The 26,180-nt window shown below is 33.7% G+C and overlaps 1 protein-coding gene across 1 annotated transcript in view; it reads right to left on the minus strand.

Moving 5' to 3' along the window:
* The window catches only part of LOC134260202 (tubulin monoglutamylase TTLL4-like), a 35,422-nt gene that overhangs the window by 3,975 nt on the left and 5,267 nt on the right, over nucleotides 1–26,180 (minus strand). The window contains exons 2-15 of the mRNA XM_062742789.1: nucleotides 22,174–22,445; nucleotides 18,776–20,090; nucleotides 9,575–9,684; nucleotides 8,530–8,790; nucleotides 6,718–6,828; nucleotides 6,377–6,453; nucleotides 6,006–6,200; nucleotides 5,153–5,364; nucleotides 4,594–4,716; nucleotides 4,344–4,442; nucleotides 2,044–2,178; nucleotides 1,467–1,607; nucleotides 890–1,001; nucleotides 311–521 (exon numbers count right to left, since the gene is read on the minus strand). Coding sequence (XP_062598773.1) covers nucleotides 311–521; nucleotides 890–1,001; nucleotides 1,467–1,607; nucleotides 2,044–2,178; nucleotides 4,344–4,442; nucleotides 4,594–4,716; nucleotides 5,153–5,364; nucleotides 6,006–6,200; nucleotides 6,377–6,453; nucleotides 6,718–6,828; nucleotides 8,530–8,790; nucleotides 9,575–9,684; nucleotides 18,776–20,090; nucleotides 22,174–22,336 — 3,265 coding nt within the window. The 5' untranslated portion in view covers nucleotides 22,337–22,445. The remainder of the gene's footprint in view (nucleotides 1–310; nucleotides 522–889; nucleotides 1,002–1,466; nucleotides 1,608–2,043; nucleotides 2,179–4,343; nucleotides 4,443–4,593; nucleotides 4,717–5,152; nucleotides 5,365–6,005; nucleotides 6,201–6,376; nucleotides 6,454–6,717; nucleotides 6,829–8,529; nucleotides 8,791–9,574; nucleotides 9,685–18,775; nucleotides 20,091–22,173; nucleotides 22,446–26,180) is intronic.

A 26,180-nucleotide genomic window follows, 5' to 3' on the forward strand; every position in this document is an offset into this window, starting at 1 on the left:
TATTTTGTCTTGTTTAACTGGTAAAGATAACGCTTCACATATGTCAAGAAATTAACTTGAACCAAAGCAAGACACACTTGAGGCCCACTATATACATAATTACGGCATTAAGTGTAAGTCAACTTGTGGTTATAAGGACCCATTTCAATTAATTTTCACTGAAGACACGCTTTCATGTCAATTTCTCGAAAGAACAAATATTAAGCCAATGAAAATTACAAAAAAACAATCATCCCATAAAATACATGCATTATAAAATATTTTTCAAAATATCCACTTAACATTTCTTAAAACATCAATAACCTCTGACCTTTCTGTTCCATCCTGTTGAATCTCTGGACCCACTGACTGACCAGTAGGTTGTAGTAGCGCGGAGCCTCCATGTAGCGGAGATACTTGTGGGAGGAGGGGGTGGGGAACACACGCTGGAAACAACCCTTCCTACTGTCCTCGTCAATACACTCGGTCAGAATCCGGACATCGTCCGGGGTCAGGATGTCCAAGATTGTCTGCAACGTTTGCTGTTATATGACAGAAAATGATGTAACTCTTTTGACTGTTTGTCAACAAATGGGACTTTCTAACTTCTGAGGATTTTCAGTCATTTACATGTTTTCAAACACAGATTTACATGTAGAGAGAAAATACCTGTTGTATGCAAAATAATGTGTTGTGTACCTAAATATTTATTGTAAAAATCCAAGTTGTGTACATGTAGTTTGATTGTTTGAACATTTTTTTTTTGTAAAAATTGTGGTCTTTAAAAACTGCATTTTGTGTTCACAGCCCAGAATTAAAATGCTATAAACTTTAAATTAAGTTTTCAGAATGAAAATACACCAATTTCTAAATAGCTGTTTCACAATCTGTTTGATATAGACCTGTTTACCTCATCTTGGTGTCTTTGGCAGTAGTAGGCGTGTTTGGCACGTTCGTCTGGGGCCAGAATACTGGTAAACAACCTCTTGTCCATACACATATCATTGGGGGGCATATATGAACTGTATAGAAATAATTTTCTTTTTTTTAATGGCCTTTCAAGACGTCTGTGGCTCAAGAAAATCTTTATTTTTGTATAAGAATACTGTTATAAGCAACATTAAAAATATCTTTTATCAAGTCATGAAATGTGTTATACGATATTGGTGTCAGTGATGTCAAAACTGGAAACAAATCAGATCATCAATGTACTGATTTTCTTTTTCTAAAAAGACTCACAAATTCTTATGACCTACTTTGTCCTTTTTATTCGCGAGAACTTTATTTTCGTGTAATTACGCGAGACAGTGTGCTCGCGAAAATTTGATTCTCACGTATAATAGCAAAATTTAAAATTATATAGAGCAATACCCACAATTGGTGAAAATTTTGTCTCGCTAATCAAGAGTTAATGACTCGAAAATAAGGTGTCGCGAAAAATTAGTGATTAGTGATAGCGATATTTTGAAATGGTCCCTTGAGCTGACCTGAATTCTGTAGCACTAGGTGCGACTGAGTTGCTATGGAGAACGTCGGCTTTGTCGGGAATTCGGAATCCAGCGATATTCATCAGGTCACGAATCATCTGTCCCTTGATGTTTATATCCAGCTGAGAGTTGGAATGTAAACTGTCAGAAAGACGAAACACTCAGTTTAACAATATCTACAGTACATCACACTTGATTACTCTGTAACTTTATCCTAACCATTATTTTACATCTTTCTTTTGTGTAGAACATCTTCTCAGTCGCAAAAAATTAAATGAAGCCCAGAGATATCAAATGCATCATCAATAATACAGTAAACTTACTATTATTTGCGTCATCTTTAAGTCGCAATTTGTCAGTTTGAAATCAAATTGTGGCGATTAATTTTCGTGACTGAGAAAACATTCTCTAATTTTAAGCAAAATAAATGGTTCAAGGTGGATAAATACTTGCAAATTAAAGTAGGTTGCGAAACTTGCGAATATTTCTTGCATGCAAATCAAAGTTGGTTTACAGTAGTTGGTAACTGCGACCAACCTAGTGTGCGGTCAATTGACCTCAGTTGACCTAGCCTTACCTTGGTGATATGTTGACCTCTAAAATCCACGGCTTGAGATTCTCATCCAACAGGACATCAAAGCCAAACAACTCATGGACACAGTACCTGCTGCGGCAGTTAGATTTAATCATGCTATTGATGGGGGACTCAGCACTGAAAGAAAGATGGGGGACATATATGGGCCATTTTCAAAAAAAGTCCACTTTTTTGTCTTTTGATCAGAATAATAGGAAAACATTTTTTAGAGTGAAATTTTTTTTCCCGTTGGTTAATATACATGGTCATATAGCTTATAAGTAATTTTATGATCATCTCCCAGGTGTTTTATAAAAAATCTTCTCTGCATTCGAGTAAAATTTAACAGTAAAACCATGTCACATTAACAAAAATTTTATAACGCGCTTATTTAAATGATAGAAAATATTACCCTGTGAAGATAACAAATTTTGCACCTCATTTTAATTGAATTCATTTACAGATTAATTTAATATGATTGTTTTACTTATGCCGCCCACCAAATACAAGTATCGTGCATTTAACATTCAGGAAGTGACATGTCCCACCAGTTTATGTCATTCCTGTTATCAGAAAGAAAATGTTAAAATAAAGGTTATCTCACTTTCCTAGGAACTGTTTTCATGATCCACAATATATCATCATTTTCTGTTGTCTCAAGTTTATGAGCGCCATGATTTGAAAGTGAGTAAAGAAAGGGTTCAAAGGTCGATAAGTTTGTCTTATTGGTAGAGTATAATGAAAATATGTCCTATCTGTTACCTTCATAATATGCAAATACTCTTTAAATTGTTTATTCTGCTAAAACAATCAGATTTACTAAGTTACAAAGAAACTGTTTCAATGTCTTGATGATGCAAAAAGAGTACGTTATACTAAATAACCGGTGATTTATATGAGAAATGTCCATCCTGTTACTCTCATTCCTGTTACCATTAATATGGTAACAGTAAGGAAAACTGGACTTCATATCTTGAGTTTTAACAATAAAAACAATTACTTTTATTTTTCTAAGTAATATAAGTTTAATAACACATGTTAAAAAACTTCGTAAATCATATTGAAATAAGTAAGTGCTTCAAATTGTGCCATTATAACTTAAACATGCACTCTTGTAACAGAATGGACAAAAATTGTAACAGGAGGGACAAATTATCCTGGTATTTATATACCTATTTAAGTTTCATCATTTGTTTTTCTTATAATTATGAAAAATTCTTAGTTTTGCAACAGCATAGAGTACCTTTAATAAACAAAAATTGAACTGATAAATATTTTAATAGCACTTCAGAATTAAATTTCGTAACAGGATGGACATAAATGTCTTTTATTGTCTCAAATTTGCCAGATTTGACAAAATCATTTTTTTTATTCTACATTTATATCTCTTTTCCTAACCAATAAAGTTAAAAAAAAGTCAATTTTTATTTAAAATGTAGATTTCATTGTCCATCCTGTTACACTGTTTTGTCCATCCTGTCACTGTTTTGTCCTTCCTGTTACCCGAGTCCTTACTGTTACCAGTATATTTTCCTAGTTTAAATTGCTTTGGCAGAGCACCTGTTTAAATAACTTTCTGTAACTGTTTATTCTAATCACAAAAATAATGTAAAAGAATGTTTTTTTCAACTATAGCATATAAACATTCCGCAATAAGGCTTTTCATGAAGAAAAACCCGTAGATTTTGCTTCTGTTTAGTATATGGTAGTTTGACAATTGCTTTTAAATGCTCATATATTAGATGAATGTCAAACATCTTGGCATTCAATGATAATTTTTTCATTTATTAACGGTATACAAAAGATAATTTGATGAAAATTTTGAAATAGAGTTTTACAGCTCTTTTTATGAAAGTAACAGGAAGGACATTAAAGTTTAAATGACTAAGATAAAATGTCAATATTTTTTAAAAGAAATATTTTCTTTTATGCAATGCAGTGGATTTTAGTAGTTTATTACTATATCATTCAAATAAAGTTGAAAAAATCATAGTAAAACCACTTTCATTTTTCAAAATATGTCATTCAAAAAATAGACTTTTTTTGAAAATGACCCATATAAACACCAAGCCACTGAGCAATCAATGGTTACATTTGTTATGTACTAAAGCTTCTTTTTGACATTCATGATAGCATTTCTTTGTGCTGCAATTCTCATCTTTATGCAGTTTTCAATATTCTCACATTTTCTTTACAAAAAGAAATAGGTACATCTGTAAATATGCAAATATATTATAGAAAATGAAGAAAACTTTATTTATAAAATAGATTTTATTCCACAGTAAGTTAAATGATGGTCCTACCAAATAATGGTTTTGATGACCAGATCTTTGATGTTTTCCCAGACTTGAGTTGTATTTATTCCTTGTCTCTTCATATAATTCCACAAAGCCTTCAAACCCCTGATTAAAAAAAAAAATCAAAAATGTAAAACTAATGAAAACATTACTGACACTTCAATCTTCCAAATTTTAGACTTTTTAAAAAATCCAATTTCTCCATACCAAGGATATTGCTATTTTCAACTCGACGCTGATTCTTAGATGACCTTACCATTTATGACCTTGACACAATGCTTCGTCCCCATTGGCCTGATATTCTGCATTCTTTTTATTGACACTGTAGTTTGTCAGGTGCATGAACTTATTATTCACATTCTTCATAGCAGTGGAATACCTACAGAATTATTAAAACCAATCAGTGTGAATCAAAATTTCAACCCCAAAACAAACTTAAAAGCATGCAATGTTTTGTCATAATAATAAATTCTAGATTTACCAGAAGATGTTAAACAACCAAAATTTTGACCCACAGACAAACTTCTAAGTATGCAAGTATTTTATCATAATACTTAATGCTTATAGATTAACCAGAAGATGTAATACAAGTTAGTACAACCAGGGTCACCAAAATTTGCAATCAAAATTAAAAATTCATGAGACATTCATTTTAAACTGATGAGTATTACTGTAATACACATATTTATGAAATTCTTTAGATTGATAATTTTCATTCTTTCAACCTTCTTTATTCAAAAATGCTTTCATCTTTTAAAATGAAAACAAGATGTATTTACAAGAACAGTTTTTATACAAACAACTTCGAAACCTACTTCATGGAAGCAAATCTTGCGAGTCCATCCTCAAATATATAAATCCTGAGAGGGTCATAGCTGCTAACGTATACATAGATACGCATGTCAAACTTGCTGTCGTTGATGAGGTATGGACGACCTAGATATTTCTGGACAATGACAGGCCGCTTCCTTGGTATCTGTGTCCATTTGTTGATGACCTTGATTCCTATTCCTCGGGCAGAAGCGGGCTAAAAAGAAAATTCCAGATATTTGTAGTATTTCTTGCATCAAAATATTCATACTCTCTTTGTTTAACATTAAATCATTTCATAAAATCACTTTTCATTCTAAACTGATTGAATGATCTCCCTTGTTTTAACACTGAACATGTATCACCAAATTATTGCATATTCATTTATTTTTTTTTTTTTTTTGTTTATTGAAGACTGACCAGAATTCTTAAAGGTTCAAAAATCTGTGAGATTTAGTATAATGAATTTTTTTTAAAAAATTGATTCCTTTTAATTTGTGGCAAATTTGTATAGGATTGTTTTCATCAGCTATCTACATACTGGCCAAAAAAATTCTATGATCTTACTATTAATTTTTAATGAAATATGAATATCTTTTTTATGTTTCTAAGTATGATGAGTGATTTTTCTATTGCATCGTGCATATACCAACAACATATATCTCAAACTTGATCAGACCAAGAGAAAAAAACACTGTAAGATATCCGAAAATTTGAGATATCGGGGTATAAATAAAGAATAAGAGGTTGGAACTTTCAAATCACTTCAACATATCCAACGTATTCGAGATATCAGTTTTTGAGATACCAAACTTCAACTGTACATGTCTGACACTTTTTCTATCCTCATTTACTTACCGGCTTCACGATCCACTTTTGTTTTGTCCCCCCATCTTCCCAGGCTCTCTTTAACAGCTTCATGTCCGACGGTAAAATAAAGGTCTGGGGAAAGAATCCAAACTCCTTCTTACCGTTCTGCACCTGAAGCTTAGACAGGTTTCTCCAGAGCCGATCCTTACGGCCGATTTGGAACGAACCCGGAAAATGATTGAGCTACAAGAAAATTAGCATCTTATTACCTGATATTCAATCATTTGGTTTTTTTTTTTTCATTTCCAGTTTAGTTCATGGTACAAATAACAGAACCAACTATAAATCTCTTTTGATTAGTAAGAACTTGATTTTCGTGGTATAACATTTCTCTTACTTATATTGTCATGTTGTTTTACCTTTTGGTATTCCCTGACAGACTTAAATCCCTGAGATTTCATATGTTTACCCCAGCAGCCTAACCAGTCATGGTTTCCTGTACATAAAAATTATACACATCATTTGGCATTTTTGAGAAAAAAAATTATACATCAATATGAAAATAACCCAAGTCTTTTTCGCTGAACAGAAAGCTAATTTGTTGTGTTTAACACATTATGTACTTCATGCATTCTTCTATTTTTTCAATTGTATTTTAACTTAAGTGATTTTATCCATGTGCAGTTCTTCAAAGTAGTAATTTTATTTGCAGTCTTATACAGAGTGAGTTTGTCAGGATCATCAGTCCAAAAATACATACGTTTGGTGATTCTGAAATGTGACCTAGCCAGCGTGTGTTTTACAATGTTTGGGGTAATTGGACTCATCCTCCATTTTAAGAGTTTGCGTAAATCCCATGGCAGTTGTTCCACTGGAAAACAAAACACAATTTTAGAAATTACAGGACAAATGCCATAGTGGTAAATAATAGCAAAGATCTTTTGACAGTTAAAGTTTAGAAAGAAATATTTTATTTTCTGCTTTTCAGATCCATCCTAATATATAAACTTTGAGTCCTGACTTTTAAAAATATTCTGCTTATAAAAAATAACATCCTCATGTATAATTGTATTGATACTGTCAAGATCATGTACATTTATAATCAAAATATGGTGAAAATTGGGAATTGCTAAATACCCCCATTCCTCTCAAGCAAATATAAGGTTTCATGAAAATTCTCTGATCTAAAGCACATTTTCTTTCTATGTTCAGATTTATTGCCTTTTACTCTTTTTGTTTTAAAAAAAAAATACTCTCAAAGATACCCCCTCGCCCCTTTCTTGGAATATTACAAACAAATTCTTCAATCAGCTCTCTGTAAATTTTTCAATGTATTTTTCTATTAAATCATTTGGTATATTTGGCAGTACAAAATGCAGTTCAATCTCATGTTCTCAAAACTACCAGCCTTAAAATCAATGTCTGCTTTTTTATTCGGTTACATCATGCTAAGCAAGCTAACAAATATTGACGACCATTCTCCATAGGAGAAACTTCATTTGATGCCAAAAATGAATGATTAAAATCGACATGTTCAAATACTCTGTAGTGCCAGAAAAACAGCCATTGATTTACTGGTTAACTGTAAAAAGGCCTTCTTCTTCACGGAAACCCGAAATCTGGCCAATTAGCCCCAATTGCATCGCTCTGACCTTCCGTCAATTAGATTATACGTTTTCTGGGCTTTCTTCCTTTGCCGAAAATTAAGGCTTTTGAACACGGACTGATTTTGATGGAGCAGCCAGAGCTAAGACATCAATCATGCTTGAGAACATTTATAGAATATCGGTATTTTTTTTTTATTTAACAAAAAAAACCAATGTCGATTTTCCCTATAGCACAAAAAAAATTTCCAAGGAAACCATGTACTCAAAAGCATCCTATCAGAGGAAAGTCTGACTAATTGAAATACTTATAGCGCACACAAAAAGCACCAAAGGGGTTTATTAATTGAAGTGCTCTATACCAGCTGCTCAATGGAAAAAAGAAATATGTTAACGTAAGAAAACTTATTGGTTGTTTTTATAATTACTTATATGTTGTTATTTCCCGTTAACGAAGACTTTTGCGGCACTTTGTGGGATTCCCATCATCTGCTCGTGACTACAATTACGTTTTATTACAAGATAATATCTGGTGCACTGGTTAGGGGTGAGAGCAGTTATCTCCCTTTGGAACAAAAGATTCAATCCCATACACCTACATAGCTGCTCACTAGGTCCAATAATTTTCTGTAGTGCAAGGAAAAAAATCTAAAGGCCCATGGGCTGTAGACTCATCAGGGTCACTTGAAACCTTGTGCACTTTAAAACAGCACTATATATTCATCATGTTCACGTATATAATTCTCAAATATCTTCAGGGTGAAAATATATGAGAATCTGCAAGGTCTCAAATGATGTAAAGTTCTCAAAGAGATAATCAGTTCTAACTCACAGTTAATAATTTTGTACTTTCAGGTGTTACGATTTTCCCATACTAAAAATTGAACAAATATTTCTCTCAAACAGAATTACTCAAAAACAATCTCCAGAGGCTGTTTCAAAAATCTGTTATACTATAATAGAAGTACCTTTGAATCCCTCAGTCTCGAAGCTAATGGTGGGAGGAATGTTAGGAAACAGACTCTGAGTGAGGGGAGGTCGAATCGTGGGTTTGGCGGGGATGGCAGTGGCCGGTCTGACTGTTCTGGGGCGTATTTCGTCGTCGCTGGGCGTGCTGATGGGTCTCGCTGCTACGACGGGTCGTGTGGTACTGGCTGACTTGGCCCGCGAACGGGACGATGAGGAGCGACGTGACAGACTGCTGGTAATGGAGTAACCATCGGACTCTCCTACAAAAAAAAATAAACATGATGCAGTAAGATAAAACACTGTAATAGAGTAGTTGTAAGTGAGACTCCCCTGCAAAATAAAATTACTACTCAAAATAGTTTAATGTATTACTCCTTGCCTATACTATTCATATAAATTTTGACATCTGCTTCCTGTGTACATGGTGTAAAGTTTGTCTTAAAGCTTGAAAAAAAATTTCTTTTTTGTTGAACTATTTAAAATATCTGGGTCATTCTATCCCCCCTAATGCTCTCTAATTTGAAGTTCTGTCTTTCATTACATCAGAAACCCTAACCCTGACCAATTCAAACCAACTTATAGACAATTGCAAGAAAATAAGTAAAACATAGTACATCTTTGTTTAAGGAATGAAGCTTATTTCAACTTATGTTATCCGATATAACATAACTTGGGGCAGTTTACGCTTTATAAACCGCGAAGCGGTTTATAAATAAGTGTAAAAAGTTTTGTTAATTACACAAAGTTGAAATAAACTGTCATTTCAATAATATAATTTCAATGTAGATAATGAGACAATATCTTCTCTAGAAAAAGGCTTCAAAGTGAGCATTATTTTAAAAGTAACATCAAGCGGAGTGATACGTTTTTGACGTAACTCATTGTGACTCTAGGCAAGTTATGTTATACAAAATGAATAAAACCGTTAAACCAATCAAATGACACGTTAATATAAATTAAATTATTTATCAATAACAACTATTAACTGCCCCTCAAATATTTCTATGACAATAATGTTTGTAGGAAAGACTGGTTTGTACGTACCGTCGGATCCTTCGATACAATCATCGTCCAGGTTATCGATTCCATCATCGTCGTCGTCATCGTCTACATCACCGTCCAATGACGCCTCCCCATCTCCTGGCTGTCTCTCCCTATAATAACAAGATATTGTAATTACATAAAGTTGGTAAAGTATAAACTGTCTCCCTATAATAACAAGTTATCAGGACAGTGAAAACTGTCTAATACAACTCCTGTGCAATCCTTTTTATTGTTTATTCTGGCCTTTATAAAATCTCATTTTATTGGGCCATCTTTAAAAAAAATTGTTTGGTTGCCATCACCTGACCAACTGACTAAAAATGGCCGGAATCAAAACATTTATTTTACATTCCAGGAACAAAATACTTTCTTCTTTTAACTCCTCTTATCCCGTCAACAAATATGTTGAAAATTTCTGGAAAATTTTCCACCTACCTATCGATCCAATAATTTTACCCTGAGTCAGGAGAGGACAAGCAAACATTATTTTAAAGATGGCCTTGCTTTCTCTATGTTCTTTACACTCTTCAATCAGACAACTTGTGTACCAGGGTATTCTGTCGTAAAACATGTCTCCGAGTGCATGACAGTTTATACAGACTTCACTGTACATGTAAAATCAAAAGTATACTGTGGAGGTGATTTTTTTTCCTGAGATGAACATTTGAACTATCAACAGACAAACAGACAAACATACAAAACAGACAGACAGACAAAAATAGGAAAACCTTCATTTTAATAATACTTTGTAAGCAACAAGACATAAATTTTTAAAGCATTTTTCCATACAAAGAAATTGTTATTAACCATTTTGAGTACAGAATCATCAGAAGAATATTAAACATAAATTCTGATAAACTAAACTATTTTAATGCATCATCAAGGTTATAATTTTCAGGAATAAGATTAATGCTCTAGTCAATATTACAAATATCTGGCCAAATATCAAATTCGTCATTTATCCAACTTCAAATGAAATATCTATTTTTCTGTCTTTGTAATTTGGAATACTGCAAATAGTCACTTTTAAAAAAGGCAAAACTAGATTTATTGTATTTCTAACTTCAAAGCTATGAACAAAATAACAGTATTTAACTGCTCTACCACACTCTCTCTCTTGCACGCAGGACTTAATAGAGTGTCTTACAAGCATATTACATCAAATATTGATTAATATTATCGGGTAAACACCAATAAATACTACGTCCAGTAGGAATATTACAGTAATATGTTTTTTCCCGTTATGGCCGATTATTAATCCCTGATGGGTATTGACAAGGCCAGAATCGTAATTAACGTCCCATTCATTTCTCCTGGATGAGAATTTTCTTTACGAGTGTCAAAGCATTCCGATATAAATCTGTCCCGACTTCTATGAATTGTGGGTAGTACCCTGTTATTCTTTAGCAAGTCGACTGAATTTCACTTCTAATTACTTGATAAGAGATTATTTACACTTTTGAAAGAGCACTAGAAATTGTCGATAAAGCAGCAGGGTTCCTAAATGTATGTATCGCAACGTTTAATATGCAGTAAATAGCCTGAACTTGGGAAGTGAAGTTAAATATTGACAAATCGTCTCGTAGAGCCATATATAAACCTCCGAAATCAGCCCCAAGAAGTGGATGTCAACAAAATGTGTGACTTCTCCTAACTTTTTATTCCAGAACAGTTTTTTTTATCTGTGGGTATACATATACCAAGTACACACGGAGAAATATTGCATACATTTAAAGCCTCTGTCTCCTTTTTATTAAAGTCTTGGGATTGATTTAAAACAGCAAATCAAATTCTTTTGGAGTTTCTCAGACATCTTAATGCACCTGTACATGAAATTACAAATCCTCTAGCCCTCTACATTCACGACTTAAGTACATAAAATCTAGAAGATACATGCAAATTTTGCACAGCACCTAAGTATAAGAACATATTATTAAAAAGTATTCTTTATGCTCTTATAGACTTCATTAAGGAAATCCGGAGATCAATATTACGTATATTGCATGTTTCACAAGATAATAGGGAAGTCCTATTAATTCATATACCTGTAGGTACATTGAAAAGAATTTAACTTCTATTGCATTGCTGTCAAGTTGTATGTTTTATAATAGTCATTTTTTTCTAAACTGAATGGAACATTCAACATTGTCAATGAGCTTTAAGAATAAGAACCCACCTCCAAGGAACCTTCTTTACATTCATCCAATCCGGATTTGCATCGTACAACTCGTGAATGGACACCACCTCAAATAGGTCCCAGACTCGGTCGGGTAAATCCCTACCCCCCAGGTCCACAGATGCCATGTCCCCCACACCCACCCGGCGCTTGAGGAACAGTTTTTCTGGGTGGTGCCCATGAAAGACTGTGAATTTACAACCCATCCAGAAAGTATCCAACGCATAGTTATATACAGAGCTGTGTACGTGGAGGAATTATTAGGGATTAAATGTATTAACCAAAGTTTAACTGTATTCATATTTCCAAAATAAATCCGGGACTGCCTTTAGAAACAATGTGTTTAACATTGTGGTTAAAGTGTGTTAACTCCAGTTATGTAACAGAGACTAAAAAAATTCAAATAAAAGATATATTTAGTGGATATTGTATGAATTGATTGAATTTCAAACATGAATCGGGTCTTAACTGAAGGGTGAAGGATGGGGGGGGGGGGGGGGGCATTTGGCAATAAATTTCATTTGATGTGGAAAAATACCCATAATACAGATACCCGTAATATACGCCAGAATTCATTTGAACTAAAAAAATCTTTAATTCAACCAGGCTTAGAATTGTTTCTTTGGAAGTTAAAAGGAAGCAAAGCACAGTGAAAGCATTTTTCTTCAACCAAAATACCCAAAAAATCCATACCATTTCAATTTTCACAAGAATTAGGGAGTGTGAAGAACAAATTGCCTGGTATCATGTTCAGCACTCCTGAATATGACTGAGCAATTCATCCAGTTGACAGAAACACGGCCTGGCCATCAAGGGGAAAAAAATGATAACCAAGATTCTATCTCATACTATAATTGTGGACCGTCATATATAATGCTGAAGAATATGGAATATGCGATTATTACTTAAGGGTTTTCACAAAATTTCTGAAAGAGATCTTCCAAAAATGATAAAGCAAAACCTACTTAATTCTCAAGAGATTGGATTTAATGGAAATGCCAATTTTTTTTTCCAGGAGATTTTATTTATAATAACTACTTTCATTTATCTCACATCCAATATACTAATATATGTAAAACAAATTTGAAGAAAATTTAAAGATCTACACAATGATTTAAAAAAAAACTATTCAAGAATCCTTTTAATACCTTAAAAGTTTCAAACACATGTAAATAATTTTCCATTTATTGCAAAAATTAATTCAAGAGTTTTGCAGGGATTATTGCATGTGCTTATTCAATATTTCTTTACTAAATATCTTGAAAAGAGTCAGAATTCATTGTATACTTAAACCAGTCAAATTGGGTAATATTAGAAACTAAAAAAGAACTCCTTTAAAAGACTTTGACACCAGACCAATAAATTACAGACATTTAAAACATCACGCAAGTCCCTGCAAATTCCAGCATTTAAAAGTTAGATGGTATCTGAGGGACCCCTATCAAAGTCAACTCATGCCATCGCGGCAATATGTCATTTTATTTAATAACTGAAAAGTATACAGCACGGAATCTTCCTATTGCCAAAGGACTGGCCATCTTTCCTTTTATAACGTTTACTGAGCTAATCACAGATCTAAATCTTTGTCTCGAAAACATGTAATATTTGTTTGTTTTTTGGTAATTTTTTTTTTACGTAACAGTCTGCAGGGGATCTTCCATGCGTTTGATGAAATAGACCACATACTCAACATGCCCTCTAATTGGAAACCTTGTTACTAAATTCAAAGACATAATTGAATCTGATTCACACGAAAGTGCCAACAGCATTGGTAGATCAGTGAATAAATTGGTTGGAGACCAATGTTTTATCAATTATGTAGCAATATGGACCATAGCATGTGTTATGTAAAACCGAGAGAAGGACAGAAAAAGCCTATAGATACACCTTTGAAGGTATTCCATCAAATGAATTAATCACGAGCGGTTTGTAATATAATTAAAACTGATCATGACACTAACTTACTAAACACAGTTATACATGCATTTAGATAGTGCTAATGTGGGGTTCCTTTAAAATTATCAAATAAAAAACTCTGGGCTAAAATGACTCAATTTTGGCATGTTTGAGAATTTTAGTAAATTGATCAAATATGAATTAACTAGTTCTGGTGGATCATGTAAAAGAGAGCTTTTAATTAGAAAATATTTGAATTTTTAGATACAAAAATAAGACAATTCAAAGGCATTTTAACTGAGAAGAAACATATTTTAATGTGCAGAACCAGTGGCCGATCCAGGAATTTTAAAAAGGGCAGGGTCGGTGTAGGGACCCACAGTCACCAAAAAGAAAAATACTTATGAAATCTTATGTATTTTCTGGGGGGGGGGCTGAGCCCCCTATAAATCCCCCAGGGAGAACCCTGGACTGAAAAAATTCAAATAAATAAGAAAGACAGAGAGGGGTTTCTCAAGTAACCAACACGTTTCCTCTGCTAACGACCAACAACGCTACTTGTACAATTTCTGTGAGTATCAGCACTGAGCTTAAAATCACATGAATCTGTCGGAGATACGCATAAAATATTACCCTCCTGCCAATACCAACCAATCACTTAATACACGTTACACAGACAAAAAGCATGTTCACGTCATATTTTGTCCATAAAAATTTGTGTTCTTTGTACGGGGCTGAAGAGCTCTTAAAAGTATTGCGATAAAAGAGAGTTGCAAATCATGTTTAAAAATTTCAACAAGCCTCTTCAAAGTGGTGGGTCCCTATATTCCTGATCGATACTTGGCCAACCATAGATAAAATGGAAGAGAAAAAATGCCCAGGAAATCCAATATTCAAAACAGATATCATCAAGTTTTTCTCTACTTTTTACAAGTTTTATGCTATGTCATTTAAAAGGGTTTCATTAAATTTTCTTTTAAAGCAGGTTGCAGGATCTTTGTAAGTTTAAAAAAAAAAACTGTCCTGAGGCTCATAAAATCTTATATATAGGAATAAATGGTTTCATCAATAACAGGTATTTGTAAGAGATATCAGAGCATGTATTAACAGGATTAAACATATTTAGCACGATAAATTTTCCTGAATTTTGACCCAGTAGATCTTAAAGACCCAATACTGTTCACACTTAATTAATTTGATAAAAAAAATTACAATGACATTGCAAATTACTAAATGATCGAGCTATAGGTATCTGGTAATTGGTGCAGATTAAGAATTATATTACACACTGAAATACTTTCTGTTGACAAAACAACATTTTAAAAAATGTTCAACTAATCACTACAATTTTCATGCAGACAATTTTTTCTGAATTCTTAGTAAATGCACATATATTATTAGTAAAGCAAAATATAAACATTATATATATATATATATATATGATTACATGTACTTTTAAATCTTATTCCAAAAATCAAAAAGAAAATGATGGAAATACTTGTCTATAAAGAAATAAAAAAAACCCTTGCAACATTAAAGTCAAGAGGAATCGGTATGTAAAAATTTACAAGTCGCAAAGTCAATACAAGTACTTCATTGACATTGATGTATTGAACCTCAAATTGATTCCTAAATCTTCTCCTGTTCTCTGTACAAACAGGACCAAGTTCTGTCACAAGCGGCTCTTGTTCTTCAAATACCATTGTAACCAGGGACTTACTGAGAGAATTGCACTTAAAGATGTTCGGCCTTCCAAAGACGGTTATCTCCAGACATTGGGATTCTTGTCTTAGGAGTTTTTCTACTGATTAACTGTAGATCTTCTCTAAATCTCTCGCCGGGTCAAGAGGGTTGTCCTTTTAAGGAAAATCGGGAAGTCCTGATCGGAAAATCGGGGAAATCTAATAAATGTCACGGATTCGCATAGATTTCTCGGACCTTTTCATTGCAGTTTTAACTTGGTACTCAGTAACCAACCAAAATTATGTATAAAAGTTAACTTGATTATAGATCAGATTTACTTACAGATTTGCGGACTCCAAAAAGTTAGAGATATAGACTGAAATGTTGCCCATGTCAGAAACTTGTGAAACAAAAAACATTAATGGACTATAAACTATTTGCAAGTCAATTAATATAAAATATCAATGAATATATTCTCTTCGCATTGTGATCATGCACTGTATGCTGACTGGCCTACTTATTGTCCAAAATTCTATAAAATAGAACTCTCTTGTACTGGGGAGGGAAAAAAAATCAATGCCTCTATCATTATAGAGCTTAATTCTTCTGATACTTCATTTGAGTGCTTTCAGATTAAGCAACTTTATCTAATAACATGGTAGCAGGAAAAAAAGCTAGCCACTCCGCAATGGAAAAATTAGAAAGAAACCATATATTCTCCCTGCTGCTAGCTACTTAATCTAAAAGATTCCTTCTACATAAGCCCGAAAAGTGGGCATTTCAGTTATTTCTAAGTGGTAGAGAGCTTTACTGAATGACAATCCATTATACTTGTTCACAATGAAGTGGACAGGTTCAAACCTGGTCATCTGTTAGACAAAGAGACTAAGGTCTCACAGTTCACTTTCTCATTAAAAATTGACAGGTTCCTTCAACTCAGTGACCGCTCTGTGGTCCAGACTTAACTCTATTACCTAAAATTGACCACTGCCATTTTCAACATGAATGCTGAATCTTATATATCCTTTCTGATGGCAAAGCAAGGACACATGATTTTAACCCTGAAATTTACACTTCAGGGTTCACCACCAATAACCTTCATGGCATTGGAGAATATTAGATGACCTTGACTCCAAAGGATTTAAAATATTTGAAAACAAAAAATAATTTTGCCTTCTATTAATCATGTTAATTAATAATGGATTGGTATTCAATTCTGATTCTCCTTTTACAACTGGAAAATTAAAACTTTTATCATCACAATCAAAATCAATCAATCAAAAATTCAAAGCAGTAATTTCATCAAGATCAAATAACTAGTACTACTAACAGATGCTTAAGGTACAAATCAATCAAAAATATTCAAAGCAATGGTTTATGTAGATCAAACAATTACAGTTTCTTGAAGATGTTAAAGATCTAAAGTCATGATCCAGAACTTCTACTTAATCATGTTAATATATGGTTGAACTTTGATACATGTATTTTGAATACCAGGGATGTGTCAAAGAGAAATAAAAGTCCAAATAACCTTTCCTACATGTGTTTTGACCTTGATGTATGGAATCCTTAGAAATCTGTTTTTTGTATTTTTCTATAGAAGTTGACATATCAAGTTTTGACTGTATTCTCCTCCCTGTGACCTATCCTAATTTTGACCTTGACCTCAATATCACTTTAACAATCCTCTCTGTGACCTCTCCTAATTCTGTCCCTGACTTTCTTATCACTTTAACAACTTTTTCCTGAATTTTCCATGACCTCTCTTAATTCTTACCTTGACTTATCACTTTAACAACCCTTTCTGTGACCTCTCCTGATTCTATCCTTGACCTTATTATCACTTTAACAACCTCCTCAAATGACCCAATCTTGACATGAATTATCTAAAATCTCAGTAATCCCTATTAATCCCACACAAGTGCTGATCCTGTGTTAAATGTATTAATTCTTATCCAGACCTATACAAGATCAACATTCAAATTAAATGTATAATCTCTTAATACAACCCTGTAAATGCACATTTGAAAGGTCCTAACCTCAAATCTAAACATTTATCTGAATACAAAGACCGCTGAAAAAAGCAATTGTAGTGCAATACACAAAGAAAAAAAATGTTTGTATTAAAGGTGCATACATATAATAATAACAATGCCCCTGTCACTGAATGTTGAATGCTGCACATTTAACAGACTCAAGAAATGAAATAGTAACAATACCTCCATTGCATAAAGAAGCTCCATACAGCCGGCATTTTGTAACAGACCTTAGCAGACTACCAGTCAAAGTGTACCTCCAAGAAACAAACAGGGGGTACCTGAATAGGCTAGAAGTGATGGCGCGGGACAAAACAGCTATGGCCATTTGATACAGTGGGTCACCGTGCCCAATAAAACATTAAATGGTAGGAAACCCTTGCCCTGCCAAATAGGAATCTGATCTTGCACTGATTTTCTGTCAATGTCTTGTTCTTCTATTGTTCTACCAAAATCCAGATGATTGTGCATCAATTTACAGGTTAGCTACTTTGTTTTTTAATGTGCATTACACAATGTTGAATGGGACCCCCGATGAGGCATTTAGCCAAATAAGTTTTACAAAGCAATGAGATTCCTATCAATCTGTATATATGCATGTTTATAAAAAGTGCTCTGGAAACACTTTTAAAAGCAACTGATCTGCATGCAAATTAATGTCAAGGGAAAATTAAAGTAACTTAAACAAACCAGATAAATGACTCCATTTTCCTATACATCACTTAAGCTTGTGCTAATCCACCCACAAAGATGGAGATAATTGTCTTTATATAACCCATGATCAAATGAAATTACAATACTAATGTTGTGCAATCAATTTTTATGGAACTAATCTCTCCATGATTTCAATCACTTTTTCCCCACAAATTGACAAACAAATTAAAAAAAAAATTTGCCCATTTAGACAAGGAAAGAAAGACAGACACATCGATGATACAAGGCAGTGTTTTCCCTAAGAACCGGCTACCGGCAAAATTGACCGCTTCAACATGTTCAACGGAAATGCCGCTTTGAAATAAAAATTTGCTGTAAGGTCCAAAGAGAATTTGGTTTATAAACCTTAGTCCAAAGCCTGTTACAACTGATCTATAACCTTTTACTTTGACATAAAGGGAAAACACTGACAAGGACAAACTGGTAGTTTGAAAACTTACAACAGACACAGATGTACATGCAGAATGACATCTAGACAAACACTGAAGACAGACATATACATTCAAAGAAAGACAGCCATGCAGACACATACAGCCAAGCAGACTGTTATGATAAAGGCAGACAGATACACAGGTATGAAGACAGACACAGACAGACACACAGACTAACTCTGGTGTATAGGTATGAAGACTGACATCCAGACTGTTATGATTTAAGCAGACACACCCTCACAGACAGACACACAGACAGACTTACCCTGGCGTGGATCCCTCCTCTTCTTCTTCGTCTTCTTCTGCATCATCCTCCACATCAACTTTGTCCAGAATTTTCTGGTTTCTTGCCGGAGCTCCCAAAACGGGAGGTCTCTGCTCATGCACCATGACCTCTGACTTTGACCCTTTACGATAATACGACGTTCCGTCACGGCCCTGAATGGGCACAGTAGACGACACGGGCTGCTTCAGTTGTTGTGCCCATGTCTCTTGTTTCGGTGGCTTCTTTTCGGAGATTGGAGTTTCCAATGTGGCTGGTTGCTGCTTTGATTTCTTCTCCTCTTCCTTGATGGATTTGGGGGTGGGATTGGGATCTTTGACTTCTTCATAAGGCTTAGTGGGGGTGTAGTTCAGATTGCGTATTTTACTGGGGGATTCTTTGGTGTTGTTGTTGTTACCGGTCATTCCTGGTCTGGGGAGAGAAGAGGTGGAGGAGGAATGCTTCAGGGTGGTGCTTTTGGAAACAGAACTGGCTTGTGAAGGTTCTACTTTTGAAGACTCTGTGACTTTTGAAATAATGGTGTTGATCTGAGTTCCAAAGTTTGGTGGGGCAGCCACTTTCTGTATAACAGTGACCCCGTTCTGGCCTTGTCGTGTGATGACTTGGTCCCCTTGTTGTGTGACTGTTTTTTGACTCAAGGCTGCAGACTTGGGCCTTGCAGGTTCACTGTCTTTTTCATCTGTGTTTTGTTTCACAGCTTTCTTCACACTGTCAGTATTACTCACTTTAACATTTTGATCCTTTGTTGAATTGCTCGAACTTGAACTCTCTTTCTGAGCCTCTTTCTGAGCTACAAAAACCTCTCTTTGAACAATATGAGCCTCTCTCTGAAGTGTACCTATCTCCTTTGGAGGAATAATATCTTTTTGGATCACCTTAGTCTCTTTTCTAACAGCGCTCTGAGGCCTCATAAAAGAATTCACAGGAAATGTGGACCCCCCACTGTTACTACTTGAAGCACTACTGGCACTTCCCAAAATAGAAGATGAGGCAGGAACTCCCGAATTGGGGGTGGATCCGAAAGTTTTCACCATTTTTTGATGATTCTGGTTCAGCAGATCAGACACAATGTCTTTGGCACTGAGTGGGCGGTTGTAAGGATTGGCATGAGGTTTGGCAGCCTGGGAAATGGGCGGTTTACCTACATTGTTGGGGGATATGTAAGTCTGTCCCCCCGTTTTGTTGAAGGGGACAGGAGCAGGATTGGGGTGGCGACTGACTCTGAAGGGAGTTGGGACCATAGGAGAGGTCAAGGCTGCTTGGTTGAGGTTGCTATAGGCACTGTTTCCATCGGGCCCTGAAAAAGATCAAAACATTTTATCAAGTTTTGCTAACTAACATCTATTCTGTAGTTAAATACAAATCTTGTTTTCATAATTCAGCCTTAAGACAAAGATAGCCCAATAACTCTGCCGATTTATTTTCCCTTCTAAATATTAAGTACTGGTTTTCTTCTTCATGTAGAAAAACACATTTACAGTAAAACTCGGTTATAGCAAAGTCCTGGGGATCTGTGAATTTTATTCCCTATATCCGTAATTCGTTATATCCGTATAACGAATTTGTAAAACCATTATCGCAAATTCACAATATGCATGTTTTCCTTCAAGTATTACTACCAAATATGTTAGGGAAGCAAATATTACAAAACATATCTTCGATAACTAAGGTTTCATTATAAATTGAATTTTATATAAAAATGCTAAAAGGAAATAAAGTCAGTTCAATTTATCATTTTTTTTTTTATAATCCTTGAAAATTCATTATAAAAGATGTAAAATTCATTATATTTAACCTCAACGGGACTCAGAATCAGTTCGCTATATCCGTAAATTCGTTATATCAGAGTTCGTTATAACCGTGAAATTTTACAAAGATTTGTTAAAAATTTTGCCAGGGACCGAGAAAAACTTTGCTATATCCGTGAATTCGCTATATCCGTGTTCGTACTAAACGAATTTTACTGTAAACACAAAGTAAAATTTTTTGAAAACCATACATCATTTAAAAAACATTTAGAAATATCTTTACAGATTGAAGACGATAAATTCTGGATAAATTACCGTACATCCAAAAGTGAAATATTATCTTTCAAAAAATCCTATTTGAGACAAACAAAATTTCCAAACTAAAGAGGAACCATACAGTCTAGAGTCTTCTTCTACCAATAAATGTCCATGAAAGCTAAAACACAGATTATGCTCCAAATTGGATTCATCATGAAACCCCCCATAAGCCCACTTTGGATAATGGTTGAATATCTCCTAAAAACGTTTGTTGTTGAGCAACATTATCGCAATCTCCCAAAACAATCAATGTTCATTACCGATTTTCTTGTCTTTGTCCCCTCCTCATTGACTGGTGTAGCTGAGGGCATCAGAAATTAATTGATTTACAATTACCCAAGATTTGTGTGCTTTAGATTCCGTCAAGAAGTTGACAAGTCCAACAGGATGGGAGCGCTAATTAGAGCACTGTCCGGCAATGATTTCCAATAGAAAGTCGATATCTTGCACAATTAACACAAGATTAATAACTCTCATATAAGGGCCCTGAGAATTTACTGATTTCCACAAGACATACTCCAATTTCACTGGGTTTTATTTTTACAGAACTTAATTTACTTTTCATACAATGTTATCTATAAGAGGAAAGCTGGCAAGATTTCTATTTTTGGTATAATTTGCTGAGCCAAGGTGTTTTTTTTCAGATATATATCATTTTCAAGGTCAGAGAAAAATTTAGTGCAAGAGTACATTCTACATTATAAACTTTTTTTTTTACTTATAGAGAAAAGGCATATCATGTTGAATTTTGTGTTCTTTGGTGTTTGTTTTTTATTGCTTGTTGTTATCGGGTTTTTTTTTCTTAATTTTTTTTTTAGCATACTTAGATAAACTTAAGTTTCGAGGTTTCAGAATGCAAGAGACAAAGTTTGAATTTTTTTCACCAATTGAAAAATTTCAATACTTGAAGGACTGATGTTCTTGATTTCTCAGTGGAATGTCATGGGGTCAGTTTGGGAATGTTTGACCATTCCAATTAGGAAAGACCTCTCTAAAGTCAAAGTTACATTTAACTTCTATAGTTATCCTTCTAACCAAGTCCCTAAATAACTACATCTAGCTATTACTTACCTGTGACTACCAGCTTCTAATGTGTAAAACTGATTCTAGCTGGGTAATTCTTACCAGTTCGACAACCAGCAGAAAGTGTGGCTATCACCTACTGCTGGTTTTAGAACTGGTTTGTTCTGGTTATTACTCACCTATGGCTATCACTTTCTGCTGGTTTTAGAATTGGTTTGGTCTGGTTATTACTCACCTATGGCTATCACTTTCTGCTGGTTTTAGAACTGGTTTAGTTTAATTATTACTCACCTATGGCTATCACTTTCTGCTGGTTGTAGTACTGGTTTGGTCGGGTTATTTGTTGGTTGTACTTTAGAACTGGTTTCTGGGTTGTCTGCCGCAGGGGGAGCTGTTTCTTGAGGGACAGCTCCTCTAAGCTGGCAGTCAGGTTACTTAAATTAGTGTCCCCCATTGTGGAGGTCCAGGGTCAAAGGTCAAGATAAACTTATGCTGTGCTGCTGGTCCATCACGTGACCTAGCTATGGGACACCCATCAGTATCCGTGCCGGACTGATAAATTCCTGTAAAGAAAAATAGATTTGATAAAAGCATTACTTTTTTTTCAAAAAGATTTGATTTGCAGTATAATTTTGTTTTATTTGTGAAGTTGTTTCTTTGAAATTGAATGAAAATTTAAAATCAGATCTATTCAGAATGTTGCAGATCGAACTTCACTTTCTTTTTTTAGCATTCAATACTAATGAGCCATTTTAACAACAAATATAATTTTTGATTATCAGTATAAATTATTTTAAATAAATTATTTCTGAGAATTATTACATGTAACAGTTTAAGTTCACTAGAGTATGTAAATGATGCAAGTACACATATTTTTGTCTTTCAGATGCACAGATTTAGTGGCATTTACAACGTCATTAAGGCCTAGAAAAAAAATATGTTTGTTTCCGCTTTCAGGCTGAAAAAAATATAGGGTAGGTAGGTAGGCAAATTTTTTTTTTTGGAAAATTTTTTTTTTATTTCTTTAATCAAAACTTGTACATGTTGTATAGAAGTAACATTAATGACAAAAGAAATGGTGTTTTCAAGCATTTCTCTGACTTAAACTTATAATAGAAAGGTGACTCAAACTTCTTTCTGTCTTAAAAAGCATGCAAAGTTGGAGACTATAATTCCCTGGGTGAAATCTTGCACTTCATGGGACAAAAAGCATTAAAAAAAAGTTTAGGATCGGCACCATAAATTAGGGTCGGTCGGGAAAGCTGAAACAAACATATTTTTTTTTCTAGGCCTAATTAATATAAACTTTGAAAGGGTTGTACATGTATATTATCATTGGCTTTTTGCAAGTTAACCAAACATAGACTAGTATAGTCTTAGATAATGTAATATATCAACTTGGACAGGAACATTATAGGGCATACTGGCATGATGATTTATTCTCTAGATATTTAAAAATGAAATCAAACAGAAGGAATATATAATTAAATATGTACTCAAAAGAAAAACAAAAAACATCTTCAAAAAATCAAACTGGAAATGTAAATACATGAATATACAATTAATGTATTGTGTCAATTTGCCATCTTAACAAACTAACCAGGGATGAAACTTTTGAGTTTTATGTTAATGACCAAGGTTGCTAACATTAAACTAGCATGTTATATTTCATAATTCTGTCCAACAATAAATTGTCAATGAGGGGTGTTTAACTTACAAAGCCAGCTTTTAAAGTGATCTCTAAAAGTACCCGCATTTCTCACATTTACATAAGGTTCTTTAAAAGGCTATAGTGATGAATGCTAGCAGAATATACTATCACTCTACTGAAATAATTTTTATTTCATTGTTTACCTTAGTATTCAAATATTTTGAAAGAAATTGAAAGAAATGTTTACAATTTTTCATTAAGAAATAGAAAATTTAGTTTATTAAATTTAGAAAAAAATATCTGTGGTCCACACATAATTTTATACCTTAATTTATTTAATTTCTTTCTTATTTTTAATTAAAAAAAAATGCTTTAATTCTTCTCCCTCTTGGCAAACATTACAATAATGTAGTGATGTAGTCTAAATATACACAGAAACTTCATACCCCCCCTTCCCATCATTACAGACATGACCCTATAGTCAACAAGACAAACAGAATCAGACCATTATTTTTCTCCTACTAACACATTTCTTTCTGCAGCAACGTGTTATGAGTAGCGCTGACAGAAATAAGTGACACATCATACAAGAATCATTGCACTGCAGATGAACCTGTCAGGGGCAATAACTCTTCTGTCAGATTTATAATTATCAAGGACAATTCTTGCGTCTATCACATGCTGTGCCGTCCCAATCACACAAAGAAATTAGCGAAGGGCATATATTGTGGATTGTTTTCTTCGGTAAATCTCAAAAGCTGAATGAGATATATTCATAATAGGATGGAATTGATATCATTTGTAAATTTTTTCATTATTTTATTAAGAATGACATTAAAATGTTAATTCAGAATTAAATTTGATAACAAAAAACTATTGACTAATTGTATATTTCATTTTATAAAGAATGGAATAAAAATAAGAAAAGTAAGTAATATATATAAAATTTACCTGTCAGTGAATATTATTACCAAGAATGAAATGGCACAACAAAACTTAAGTTTGTAGGCATATAAAGAACTCCATAAGAACTAAGTATGTGTCATATTAAATTTTAAGTTCTACGGTGTGTACTCTAAGCCTTAGGACACTATAACACTTTACACACCACAGGCCTTTAAATTCTCTCTAAATTAAAAATCCAAATTCAAATATGAAATCCAACGGTTCAATTATTTGAACACTTTTCAAAGACATTTAACTGGCATTCATGGTATATAAATTCAAACTTTCTTCTACGTTGTTAACCAGTTCAAACTCATCTCCTTTTAAAAATGTTTAAAAGGGCCGGATGTACGATGGAAAAAAACACAAAACTGTATTTGCCATGGTCACAAATCCTGAATTTCATTTTCCCCTTGACAACTTTTAATCCTGCATGTTACATAAGCAGATAGATCAGAACAGTACAAGATATATATGCCCTCTAATGGGAATCTCTCCCTCACCAAGCTCACAATCAATTATTCCTGGCCAGAGTTTTTAACGACTAGCATCATTTATTCTTTATACCCCTCTCCTTATGTCTACATGCGATCACCAGATAGACCATATTACACTTTTTTTTTGTCCCAAATCCAAAACTTTTTTTTTTCTCAAACCATGTGTTCTAAGCACTGCTACTGGCTACTGGTAGTCAATTATGAAATGCTGGGCTTGGTTCAATATAGAATTCACATTAGGCCATCCTTAAAAAAATGTTTGTTTGGAATTGCCGCCTGGGGGTTTTAAGACCCAGGAGGGAGGGAGGGATTTTATTTTTTTTTTCTACAAATTGAAGCTAAATGATAAAAAAAGAAAATCTCAATGAATAGTGGTAATTTCCATTTATTATCCTCTTTCTTTTATTTTATTAATATTATTTGGTCCGATTTTGAAAAGAAAAGATATACACAGAACGGCACTGACTACTCAAATATTAATCTCATTTGCATTGGATATTAAGATCTGTTCATTTATTTATAGTTAAATTTCAGCATTTAACTTCTAGTTTATTTTAGGAATCTTTATTAACAATGCTTTTATCATTTTATCATTTACCCCTTTTTTCATTTTATCATTTACCCCTCTGTTTAGACAACGCTTGCAAACAGTTTGAAGCACACAAAATTTCTTAGGAATAGCCGAGATGTTTTGTGGAAAACCGGGAGGGGGTGCTTAGTACGTTCTCGAGTTTTCACCATGCATCAGTTTTAACATTACGTTTCAAAGACTTGTCATAACTGACAGACAACATTTTTCCTTTAGTATTTGGGATAAAACGTTTCTGATCCATGTAATTTTTTAAGTGGGAACTGAACGACCATTTTTTCAACATGACGGACTTAACTTATCAAGTTCAATCTGCTATCTGTTACGATAGCTCTTTCCAGGTATCGATGTATCATTCCATTTATTTTTTTATTCACCTTTTATTTTTATAGAGATGCGTAAATGTTCTGCTCTTCAACACAACTCTTGAATGTTTCCAACATGGTCTGACATTTTGGCGGCTTTTATTTTGTCAAATTGCAACCTATAATCGCTATATCATAAATACTATGAAGAAAGGGTTTTATTGACCCGAGTTATTAAATTAATGTGAGCTCAAACCCGACTTTAAAAAGCTATTTCGACAAACGAACTACCTAGAACTAAACAATGTAAG

This window comes from Saccostrea cucullata, unplaced genomic scaffold (genome assembly GCF_032062105.1).
Source record: "Saccostrea cucullata isolate Sc308-1 unplaced genomic scaffold, CSIRO_AGI_Scuc_v1 ctg4371, whole genome shotgun sequence".
NCBI classification, from domain to species: domain Eukaryota; kingdom Metazoa; phylum Mollusca; class Bivalvia; order Ostreida; family Ostreidae; genus Saccostrea; species Saccostrea cuccullata.